This window comes from Mustela lutreola, chromosome 5, assembly GCF_030435805.1.
Source record: "Mustela lutreola isolate mMusLut2 chromosome 5, mMusLut2.pri, whole genome shotgun sequence".
Lineage (NCBI taxonomy): Eukaryota > Metazoa > Chordata > Mammalia > Carnivora > Mustelidae > Mustela > Mustela lutreola.
In genome coordinates, this window is record NC_081294.1 from 169,470,140 (window position 1) to 169,483,467 (window position 13,328).

A 13,328-nucleotide genomic window follows, 5' to 3' on the forward strand; every position below is an offset into this window, starting at 1 on the left:
TGATGTATTGGGAAAGTAAAGTGTAAGTTTTTATCTCACCTCACATGGTCTTTATAGTACTTTACTTGTTGAAGTTGTCTCATTTTTAAAAAAATTTCCAGTGAATAAAATAGAGAAAATGAGTTATTCAATGACAAAAATTATAAACACCATGAAAAACAGAAGGAAATTTTTTTTAGAAAGTTATACCACAAATGGAGACATTCTTTGTCATAGAAGATCAGTGAATGAGAAACCTGACACATATGTGTTAGCTGGCTATCATGTTATTATCCAACCTTTGAAACAGTCAATTTAGCACTTGAGCATTTATTTCCTTACATATATGTGAATACATTACCCTTTTCTCTCAAGCCATTGCAGTTAAGAATGAGAAATTCTGATGAGAAATCCTACTGTAATCAGTAAGGCACTAGAGCACTGACTTCAGACAGTGTTAAATAGAGTATGACTAATGGCCACAAGTTTTGTGCAGCAATCTCATAATAGCCTGTTTCATATCCTTGTCCCTCAGGCTATAGATTATAGGGTTAAGTATTGGAGGTACCACAGTGTAGATTACAGAAAGCAGCCTGTCAATAACTGAGGGTGGATTTGCAGATGGTTTGAGATAGACAAAACAAGCAGTTATAATAAAAAGAGTAAAGACAATGAGATGAGGAAAGCATGTGGAGAAAGCTTTTGATTGGCCTTTTAGGTTGGAATCTTTAGCACAGTGGATAAAATATAAACATAAGAGATCACAATACAGATGAAACAAGACATGCCTAAGCAAATACCTATTCCAATACTTGTGTAAACTACCAGGAGTGTTTCAGGACAAGAAATCCTTAGCAATGAGGACACATCACAAAAAAACAGTGGGATCACATTGGAGCCACAGAATGGCATAAAAGATGTGCCAGTGGTGTACAGAGCTCCAAAGAGCCCCCCAATGGCCCAAGAAACACCTGCCATCAGTACACAGGCACCAGCATTCATGGTTACCTCATAGTTCAGGGGACAGCATATAGCTACATAGCAGTCATAGGACATGGCAGTGAGGACTATTACCTCACCTGCTTCAAAGGAAGTCATTAAAAGTAGCTGAAAGGCACATCCTAAAGTGGAAATGGAATTGTTGTAAGTTAGGCTGTTGACAATGAATTTGGGGATTGGAACAGACACAAGGAACACATCCAGGAAAAATAAGTTCTTCAGGAAAAAAGTACATGGGTGTTTGTAGCTGCAGTTCTAGGGTAGTGAGAGTAATGATGAGAAGGTTACTCATTAGGATAGCCAGGTAAATCATGAGGAAGAGTACCCAATATAATATCTGCAGTTCTTGGATATTAGAAAACCCCACAAGGAGAAATCCTGCCACCAAGGTGACATTGGTCATGCTTGATTCTCTTCACTGCCTGTTGGCACAAATAAATATTTAAAAAATCAATTTACACATTGAATAAGAATAATACTGACATACACAATTATTTAATTAAAAACAGACTGTATCTTACATGCTTCTGCAAAAATTTCATCTTTTTTTTAAGGTAAAGGGGCTTCATAAGTAATGTGTGAACACAATTAGTCTTCATATGAGTTATGTCTAATTCTGAGCTTCAAACTCAACTTGCTACCAGGTGTATGTAAGTTGATTAAGAAAATTGTTCTAGGGGTTCCCGGGTGGCTCAGTGGGTTAAAGCTTCTGCTTTTGGCTCAGGATGTGATCCCAGGGTCCTGATATCAAGCCCTATATAGGGCTCTCTGCTCAGTGGGGAATCTGCTTCCTCCTCCTCTCTCTCTGCTTGCCTCTATGCCTACTTGTGATCTCTGTCTGTCAAATAAATAAAATCTTAAAAGAAAAAGAAAATTGTTCTAAAATACTAGGTATTTATATCACACTATTACTGTGTCATGCATAATCATTTTGCTTTCTTATAGACAACCCAAATTTCTATGTCTTTATAGTTTTAAGATTCCTAATAACATATTAGGAACACTAGCCATTCTTATTTGATATTTACAGCTGCCCCTCAGAACAATATATTACTTAAAATATAACCCTTGGGAAATTTTACTAGTTACCAAGCACATTTAGATACAGCCTTAAGAAAAACAGATACTGCAACAGGCCTCTGGGGGAGAGGAAGATATATGGCCTTGAAGCTGAGCAGCTGGGATGCCCAGCCTGCTCAAGATAGAATGCCGCCTGCTTCATTTTTCCGTTATCTCCCCTTTCCCCCCTGAGAACACCTATGGCTACTTGGATAAGTCCTTTGAATGTGCTTGGTCAACTATAAATTTTATACTTATTATACAGACATATTATGCCCTCCCTCTTGTTTATCTACAAGACATAGGACTAATATTTGACCTTCATTGACTCTTCTGTTGGTTACTGTTTCTATCTAATAAAAGCGAGACTGAGTTACTTGGGGCAGCAGTCTTTTTGACTGTTGTACCCTACTCCCAATCTCTTGCAGCTGACTTGTTTGTGACTAATTCTTCTCCTGTTCACTGACTGGAAGCAGCATCTATTAGCTATAATTACTTCACATTTACTCTATATAAAATAATCCAACATAAGAAAATATCTTTTTTCTAAGCTTATGGACATAAAGAAAGGAATATAAACAAAGATCCTGATTTTCAATGTTTATATTATCTTGAGGTCATGCACTCATATATATTGAAAGTTTCATTCATGTATGGGAAAGATATAAATTAATTATTTAACAAGACCTAATGTTTTTTTAATACATACATATGTAGAAAGTCAGGATATTGTGGCACATTTCCAGTGGTTGAATTTTTTTAAGTTTGGTTTTGTTATTTTTTTATTTCTTTAATTAATTAAATTTATTTATTTTCAGCATAACAGTATTCATTATTTTTGCACCACACCCAGTGCTCCATGCAATCCATGCCCTCTATAATACCGACCACCTGGTTCCCCAACCTCCCACCCCCCTGCCACTTCAAACCCCTCAGATTGTTTTTCAGAGTCCATAGTCTCTCATGATTCACCTCCCTTCCAATTTCCCCCAACTCTCTTCTCCTAACTCCCCATGTCCTCCATGTTATTTGTTATGCTCCACAAATAAGTGAAACCATGTGATGATTGATTCTCTCTGCTTGACTGATTTCACTCAGCATAATCTCTTCCAGTCCCGTCCAGTGGTTGATTTTTAAATAAAAGTCTAGTTTAAAAGTCACTATAATTTCAGAATGTTTTAACCATTCTGTCTGCATATGTTTCTTCCATTATGTTCTATTGTCTATATTTTACTTTTTAATACTTCAGACATTTATCTCAAACTTTAAAATATTTCCCAGACTGTTAGTTACTGTTCCAGAATTATTTATTATTAACTGAAAAGGTCAAGAAATATTAAATATATATTAGATACAAAGCTTAATGGTAGAAATTAAAAAAAAAGAGGAGAGAGAGAGAGAAATCGTTTTCGGTGTGCTTTCAGTCAATGAACAGAGACATAAAATAAAGAATACATAAACCTATAAATAAGAAAAAAAGTAGATATTGATTGGTGTCATTGCAATTTTTTAAAATGTATTATTTTACAGATTATCCATGGGACTGCTCAAATGTGGAGGGGGGAAATGCTTCCCTTCTGGGTTAGCTAGAAGCTAAAGTCTAAATGAAGAGTAGCCAATAGAACAAAGCCCTGAAAGGAATACATTAAGAAGTAAGTTAAAACAAGAAAGTAAAGGAAATGGACATCTGGATCATATATGCAGAAGCCATATGTGCTGAAATTGAAGAATGCATATAGAACAATAAAATAATTAAGACATTAATCAGCTTATTCTAACTGTCTAGGGAAATGCACAACAGTAGACAAAAAGAGGAAGATGTGTGAACAAATTGGCCATTGAATTTCATTGTTTTTTTGTCTGCCCTTAAGTTTTTAGTACCTACAATATTAGTATTTTTGCTTGTTTGTTTGTTTTGGAACAGAGACTATTGAACATTTTACCAATAGAAACTTTAAATTCATACTTTAATTCCAACTCTTCAACTGTCTGACAATGGATTACTTATCAGATGATTCCAAAAAGTATATCTGAGAGTTGAATTTCTTCTTCCCCAACAAAAAGAGTTTAGCTTACCAGTTGCTTGTCCAAAATTAACAGAAAATTGTATCTTCCTTTGAGAATTCTCTGTCATTATAACATATCTGTTTTTCTAGCCTTCGGTTGAAGGACTAGAAGATTTCTCAGATGTGACACTTTCTTTTTCTTATTTAATTTAATTTTATTTTTTCAGTGTTCCAAGATTCATTGTTTATGCACCACATCCAGTGCTCCTTGCAATAAGTGCCCTTCTTAATACCCACTACCAGGCTCACCCAACCACCAATACCCCTCCCCTCCAAAATCCTCAGTTTGTTTCTCAGAGTCTACAGTCTCTCGTTCTTTGTCTCTCCCTCCGATTTCCCCCAACTCACTTCTCCTCTCTGTCTCCCAATGTTCTCCGTGTTATTCCTTATGCTCCACAAGTAAGTGAAGCCATATGACAATTGACTCTCTTTGCTTGACTTATTTCACTCAGCATAATCTGCTCCAGTCCTGTCCATGTTGATACAGAAATTGGGTATTCACTCTTTCTTATGGAGGAATAATACTCTGTTGTATATATGGACCATATCTTCTTTATCCATTTGTCTATTGAAGGGCTTCTTGGCTCTTTCCACAGTTTGGTGACTGTGGCCATTGCTGCTATGACCATTGGGGTACATATGGCCCTTCTTTTCATTACATCTATCTTTGAGGTAAATACCCAGTGCAATAGTAGGGTCATAGGGTAGCTCTATTTTTAATTTCTTAAGGAATCTACACACTGTTTTCCAAAGTGGTGGCACCAACTTGCATTCCCACCAAGAGTGTAATTGGGTTCCCCTTTCTCCATATCCTCTCCTACTTTTGTTGTTTGTTGTCTTGTTTATTGTGGCCATTATAACTGGTATAAGGTGGAATCTCAATGTGATTTTAATTTGAATCTCCCTGATGGCTAATGATGATAAATAGTTTTTCATGCGTCTGTTAGCCATTTGTATGCCTTCTTTGGAAAGTGTCTGTTCATGTCTTCTGCCCATTTTTGACATGATTACCTTTTTTTGAGTATTGAGTTTGAAGAGTTCTTTATAGATCTTGGATATCACAGCCCTTTGTCTGTAGAGTCATTTCTGAATATCTCATCTGTACATCTTTTTAAAATTTTATCTTATTTATTTATTTACTTATTTTGTTTTACTTATTTAGTTATTTTTATTTATTTTCGACATAACAGTATTCATTATTTTTGCACCACACCCAGTGCTCCATGCAATCCATGCCCTCTGTAATTCCCACCACCTGGTACCCCAACCTCCCACCCCCTGCCACTTCAAACCCCTCAGATTGTTTTTCGGAGTCCATAGTCTCTCATGATTCACCTCCCTTTCCAATTTCCCCAACTCCCTTCTCCTCTCTATCTCCCCATGCCCTCCATGCTATTTGTTATGCTCCACAATTAAGTGAAACCATATGATAATTGACTCTCTCTGCTTGACTTATTTCACTCAGCATAATCTCTTACAATCCCATCCATGTTGCTACAAAGGTTGGGTATCCATCCTTTCTGATGGAGTCATAATACTTGTAGTGTATAAGGACCACATTGTCCTTATCCATTCATCCGTTGAAGGGCATCTTGCTTCTTTTCATAGTTTGGCAACCGTGGCCATTGCTACTATAAACATTAGGGTACAGATGGCCCTTCTTTTCATAACATCTGTATCTTTGGGGTAAATACCCACTAGTGCAATGGCAGGGTCATAGGGAAGTTCTATTTTTAATTTCTTGAGGAATCTCCACACTATACTCCAAAGAGGCTGCATCAATTGCATTCCCACCAACAGTGGAAGAGGGTTCCCCATTCTCCACATCCCCACCAACACATCTTTTTCCAAACATGTTGTTTCCTGTCTTGTTAATTTTGGCCATTCTAACTGGTGTAAGGTGATATCTCACTGTGGTTTTAATTTGAATCTCCCTGAGGGCTAGCGATGATGAAATTTTTTCATGTATCTGATAGCCATTTGTATGTCTTCATGGGAGAAGTGTCTGTTCATATCTTCAGCCCATTTTTGATATGCCTGTCTGTTTTGTGTGTGTTGAGTTTGAGGAGTTCTTTATAGATCCTGGATATCAACCTTTTGTTTGTACTGTCATTTGCAAATATCTTCTCCCATTCCGTGGGTTGCCTCTTGGTTTTCTTGACTGTTTCCTTTGCTGTGCAGAAGCTTTTGATTTTGAGGAAGTCCCAAAAGTTGATTTTCGCTTTTGTTTCCTTTTCCTTTGGAGACATATCTTGAAAGAAGTTGCTGTGGCTGATATCGAAGAGATTACTGCCTATGTTCTCCTCTAGGATTCCGATGGATTACTGTCTCATGTTGAGGTCTTTTATCCATTTTGAGTTTATCTTTGTGTACAGTGGAAGAGAATGGTCGAGTTTCATTCTTCTACATATAGCTGTCCAGTTTTCCCAGCACTAGTAATTGAAGAGACTTTCATTTTTTCACTGTATATTTTTTTCCTGTTTTGTCAAAGATTATTTGCCCATAGACTTGAGGGTCCATATCTGGGCTCTCTACTCTTTTCCACTGGTCTATGTGTCTGTTTTTATGCCAGTACCATGCTGTCTTGGTGATCACAGCTTTGTAGTAAAGCTCGAAATCAGGCAATGTGATGCCGCCAGTTTTGTTTTTCTTTTCCAACATTTCCTTACCGATTTGGGGTCTCTTCTGATTCCATACAAATTTCTGGATTATTTGCTCCAGCTCTTTGAAGAATACCGGTGGAATTTTGATCAGAATGCTATTAAAAGTATAGATTGCTCTAGGCAATATCGACATTTTAACAATGTTTATTCTTCGGATCCAAGAGCATGGAACGGTCTTCCATCTTTTGTATCTTCTTCAATTTCTTTCATGAGTTTTCTGTTCCTCGAGTACAGATCCTTTACCACTTTGGTTAGGTTTATTCCCAGGTATCTCATGGTTCTTGGTGCTATAGTAAATAGAACCGATTCTCTAATTTCCATTTCTGTATTTTCATTGTTATTGTATAAGAAAGTCACTGATTTCTGTACATTGACTCTGTATCTTGCCATGTTTCTGAATTGCTGTATGAGTTCTAATAGTTTGGGGGTGGAGTCTTTTGGGTTTCCGTATAAGGAATTATGTCATCTGCGAAGAGAGAGAGTTTGACTTCTTCATTGCCAATTTGGATACCTTCTATTTTCTTTGTTGTCTGATTGCTGTTGCTAAGACTTATAAATCCAGGTTGAACAAGAGTGGTGACAGTGGGCATCCTTGTCGTGTTCCTGATCTCAACGGGAAGGTGTAAGCTTTTTCCCATTGAGGATGATATTTGCTGTGGGTCTTTCATAGGTAGATTTGATGAAGTTCAGGACAGTTCCCTCTATCCTTATACTTTGAAGCGTTTTAATCAGGAATGTTTGCTGGATTTTGTTAAATGCTTTTTCTGCATCGATTGAAGGATCATGTGGTTCTTCTCTTTTCTCATATTATTTTGTTCTATAACTCTGATTGATTTCCAAATGTTGAACCATCCTTCCTTCCCAGGGATGAATCCCATTTGATCATGGTGGATAATCTTTTTAATGTGCTGTTGGATCCTGTTTGCTAGGATCTTGTAGAGAATCTTAGCAACCATATTCATCAGTGATATTGGTCTGAAATTCTTCTTTTTGGTAGGGTCTTTGCCTGGTTTGGGTATCAGGGTAATGCTGGCTTCATAGAAAGAGTTGGGAACTTTTCCTTCTGCTTCAAGTTTTTAAAACAGTTTTGGGAGTATAGGTGTTATTTCTTCTTTGAAAGTTTTGTAGAATTCCCCAGGGAATCCGTCAGGTCCTGGGCTCTTGTTTTGGGGGAATTGTTTGATCACTGCTTCAATCTTGTTACTATATATCGGTCTATTAAGGTTGTGAATTTCTTCCTGGTTCAATTTTGGAAGTTTATAGTTCTCCAGGCATGCATCCATTTCATCTCGATTGCTTAGTTTATTGGCATATAACTGTTGATAATAACTTCTGATGATTGTTTCTACTTCCTTGGTGTTAGTTGTGAACTCTCCCTTTTCATTCATAATTTTATGAATTGGGGATTTCTCTCTTTTCTTTTGGATTAGTGTGGCCAATGGTGTATTGATCTTATTGATTCTTTCAAAAAACCAGCTTCTCATTTCATTGATATGTTCAACTGTATCTCTGGATTCTACCTCATTGATCTCAGCTCTAATCTTGATGATTTCCCTTCTTCTGTGTGGAGTTGGTTTGATTTGTTGTTGATTCTCCAGTTCTTTGAGGTGTAGAGACAGCTGCTGTGTTCTGGATTTTTTAATTTTTTTGAGGGAGGCTAGGATGGCTATGTATTTCCCCCTTAGGACCGCCTTTGCTGTATCCCATAGCTTTTGGACTGAAGTGTCTTCATTCTCATTGATTTCCATGAATTGTTTCAGTTATTCTTTGATCTCCTGGTTTATCCAAGCATTCTTAAGCAAGGTTGTCTTTAGCGTCCAGGTGTTTGAGTTCCTTCTGAACTTTTCCTTGTGATTGAGGTCCAGTTTCAAAGCATTGTGATCTGAGAATATGCAGGGAATAATCTCATTCTTTTGGTATCGGTTGAGTCACGATTTGTGACCCAGTATGTGATCTATTCTGGAGAAGGTTCCATGTGCACCTGAGAAGAATGAGTAGTCTGTTGGTTTAGGGTGGAATATTCTGTATATATCTGTGAGGTCCTTCTGTCCAATGTGTCATTCAATGCTCTGTTTCGTTTTTCATTTTCTGCTTCAATGATCTGTCTATTTCTCAGAGAAGCGTGTTAAGATCTTTTACTATTAATGTATTCATATCAATATGACTCTTTATCTTGATTAACAGTTTTATTATATAATTGGCTGCTCAGATATTGGGGGCATAGATATTTACAATTGTTAGATAATCTTGGTTGATAGTCCCTTTAAGAATGATGTATTGTCCTTCTGTATCTCTGACTACAGTTTTTAGTTTAAAATCTATCTTGTCTGATATGACAATCGCTAAACTGGCCTTCTTTTGAGGCCCATTGGCATGAAAGATGCTCCTCCATCCCTTCACTTTCAGTCTGGGTGTATCTTTGGGTTCAAAATGGGTCTCTTGTAGACAACAGATGGATGGGTCCTGTCATTTTATCCCATATGCAACACTGTGCCATTTATGGGCGCATTTAGTCCATTCACATTGAGAGTGATTACTGATAGATACGTTTTTATTGACATTGTGCTACCTTTGAAGTCTTTCTGTAGATTGTCTCTTTATTTCTGTTCAATGGTATTCTTAGGATTTTTCCTCTGTTATAGATATTATAAAATAACATCTTATAAATAATATCTTATTATATAAAATACTATTTCCTGCAGTGTCAGTTTGTTGGTTGCATAGTCTTTTAAGCCTTGCCGGTCTTGGAAATTCTTTATCTCTACATCCATTTTGAATGTCAGTCTTGCTGGATAATGTATTCTTGGCTGCATATTCTTCTCATATAATGCCCTGAATATATCTTGCCAGCCGTTTCTGGTTTGCCATGTCTCTCTGACAGGTCTGACGTTATTCTGATGGGCTTTCCTCTGTATTAAGGAGCCTCTTTGTCCAAGAAGCTTTTAAGAGATCATACCTAAAATTATGATTCCTCAATTTGTCTATCAGGTCACCTAATTTTTTTTGGGGGGGAATCTATAATCTTGGGTGGAGACCTTTTGGCCTCTAGTACATGAACGCTGGTTCCATTCACGAGATTGGGAAAATTTTCATGAAGGACTTGTTCCACTGTATCTTTCTAGATTTCTTTCTTTCTCCTACCCTTCAGGGATTCCAGTAATTCTGACGTTGGAATGCTTCATGGCATCCTTTATTTCTGTGATTCTGTTTTTGTGGTTTCTAAGCTGTTTGTTTCAGGCTTCCTCCTGATCCTTTCTCTCTATCTGTTTGTCCTCCAGATCACTAATTCTCTCTTATGTCTCAGTTACCCTAGTTTTGAGAGAATTTAGATTAGATTGGAACTCATTGAGAGCATTGTGAACCTCAGCCCTGGTAGCTTTTAAGTCCGCCCTAACTTTGTGAACATCATCTCTGGTCGCTTTCAGCTCAGCCCTAATCTGTTTGGTCATCCTTGGCTTTCTCCAACCTAGCTATTGCTTGTATAATTGTTAGCCTAAATTCTCTTTCAGACATATTGTCCATGTTGATAGCCATTAGTTCTCTTGCAGCCAGTCCATCCTCTGTATTTTTCTTCTGTTGGCCCTCCTCCTCCTAGCACAACAAATTATGTTTAAGTCATGTGACTAATATGTTTAAATTCCAAGAGAAGTAACTCTTAAATGTTTTCTATGAAGCCTTATTAACTATCTCTTACTTCTATTGCTTTAAAAAAAACCTTCTTGTTATTATTTTATAATTGCTACTAATAACTTCAGCAGTTTGCTAAACATGATTATTTCTGTTAAATATTATTAATTACTGACTCAGTGGGTCTCTGGTTGTAGTTCAAAGAAGTTCATTTATTCAACTAACTTGGTGAATCGGATGTGCATTTTGCTTTGAGAGTCCTTGCTATTAGCTTGCTATCCAACATAGAAAGCAAAATGAACTTTTTGATCATTTGTTAAAAACCATTATTGAAGAGTAACAAAAAATATTTTTTAATTTATTTTTTGTTTATTTTCAGCATAGCAGTATTCATTATTTTTGCACCACACCCAGTGCTCCATGCAATCTGTGCCCTCTATAATACCCACCACCTTGTACCCCGACCTCACCCATTTATTTTGGCCAAAAGGAAGCATTTTTCAAAATAAAAATTAGATATGTAGCTTGTGTTTGGAAATATACAATTTTAGTGTGTCTGAATAATAAGGTCTCAATACTTTGAATTAATATTGTCCTTACTTTATTAAATTATAAGCATATTAACTTGGTATTAAATATGATATGAAAATAAATTATGGAAAAAGGAAAATAAAATTAGAAATTAAAATTAGAAATTATTGCAATAACCAGGTATTGGATTATTAGTTTGGTTTTGTTTTACTCAAATATATCTTAATGTGTAAACAGAGTTCAAACTTATAAAATATTTGCAAAATATTGCAATAGTTGCAAAAATAGGTGCAAAAATATTGCAAGGGCCATCAAACTTTACCTCAATTCCTCATTTTTAAAATTTTAAGTTTCAATTCCAGTATAGTTAACATACAGTGTTATGATGGGTTGCAGTTGTAAAATATAGTTATTCAACATTCTATACATAACTTAATGATTATCATAAGTGTTTTCTTTAACCCTCACAACCTATTTCACTCATCCCCTTTCCACCACATTTCTGGTAACCATCAGTTTGTTCTCTAGAGAAGAGTCTATTCTTTGGTCTCTCTCTCTCTCTCTCTCTCTTTATTTCCCTATTTGTTTCATTTCTTAAATTCCACATATGAGTGAGATTCTATGGTATTTGTCCTTCCCTGCCAGACTTATTCCACTTACCATTTTACTTTCCAGCTCCATCCACATAATTGCAAATGGTGAAATTTGGTTATTTTTAATGGCTAAATGATATTCCATTTTATACATATACCACAACTTCTTTATCCATTCATCTATCCATAGGCACTTTGGCTGCTTCCAAATTTGCAATTGTAAATTGCAATATCTCTATGTTGCAATAAGCATAGAGATAAGTGTATCTATTTGAATTAGTATTTTATTTTATTTGGTAACTACTTAACAGTACACTTATGGATCATAAAGCAGTTCTATTTTCAGCATTTTTAAAAGTAGTCCCTGCAGCCAACATGGAGCCCCAAGATTTGAACTCACCACCCTAAGATCAATACCTGAGTTGAGATCAAGATTCCAATGTTTAACAGACTGAGACACCCAAGTGCCCCAATTTTCAACTTTTTGAAGAACCTCCATACTGTTTTCCACAGTACTGCACCTGTCTGAATTCCCACCAACAGGGCATGAGATTGCCATTGTCTCCACGTTCTTGCCAATACCTTTCTTTCTCTTAATTTTTATTTTAGTCTTTCACACCAGTATGAGCTAATATCACATTTTAGTTTTGATGTATTTACCTGATGATATGTGATACTGAGCATTTTTTCAGGTATCTGCTGTGTATCTTCTTTAGAGAGTTGACTCTTCATGTCTTCTACCCATTTTTTTTAAGATTTTATTTATTTATTTGACAGAGAGAAATCACAAGTAGATGGAGAGGCAGGCAGAGAGAGAGAGAGAGAGAGGGAAGCAGGCTCCCTGATGAGCAGAGAGCCCGATGCGGGACTCGATCCCAGGACCCTGAGATCACAACCCGAGCTGAAGGCAGCGGCTTAATCCACTGAGCCACCCAGGCGCCCCTCTTCTACCCATTTCTAATTGTATTATTTTAGAAGGTGTTCCATCTTATAATTTGATACTAACCCTTATTTGATATGCAATTTACAAATATGTTATCCCACTCTGTAGGTTGTGTTTTAGTTTTATTAATTGTTACTGTCAGTGCAGAACAACCTTGTCAAAGGAGAGACAGAGGTAAGTTATTAAAAAAATCAATTATGTTTTTATACGAACCAAAAAATAAATAAAAATTCATTTTTCAATGGCATAAATTGAACAAAATTATTATGGACTCTGAAAAACAAACTGAAGGTTTTGAAGGGGCGGGGGTGTGAGGTCGGAGTACCAGGTGGTGGGTATTATAGAGGGAACGGATTGCATGGAGCAGTGGGTGTGCTGCAAAAATAATGAATACTGTTATGCTGAAAATAAAAAATAAATTAAAAAAAGGACAAATTTGCCCAGAAAGTTAACACTGTATATTAAAATTATGAAACATTCATTTAAAAAAATGGAAGAATACAAAGAGATAAGAAGGCAGGGAATTAGGAGGAGGCGCCTTTTTAACCTGTACCCTAAAGTGAGCACATTACCTAACAAAGAACTCCGATCATCCATGAAATCAGACTGAGGTCAGAATTGTACATGTCTGGATCTCTACAGGAGCAGAAGATGCCAGTGGACTGGTAAAGTGGAGTGGTAACATCAGACTGAAATTGGAAGATAAACAAAAGGGGTAGGGAGCAACCAGAGGTGACCAATTGGAGAGTAATACCCCAATACGAGAGTGCCCTGCATCTGGGGACAAGCATTAACTTGGAGTCTGATTGAAAGCACTCAAGAAGAGCAAAGGATAGTGGGGGGGAAATTGTGGGAATCGGGGCAGCTA

General features: G+C 36.6%; 1 protein-coding gene across 1 annotated transcript; it reads right to left on the reverse strand.

Annotated features, from left to right (window-relative positions):
* Positions 1-451: 451 nt before the first annotated feature.
* LOC131831290 (olfactory receptor 14A2-like) lies at positions 452-1,381 on the reverse strand. The gene is given in 3 exon segments (XM_059173433.1): positions 452-696; positions 699-1,206; positions 1,208-1,381. Coding segments are annotated over 3 exon segments (927 nt in total).
* Positions 1,382-13,328: the final 11,947 nt, after the last annotated feature.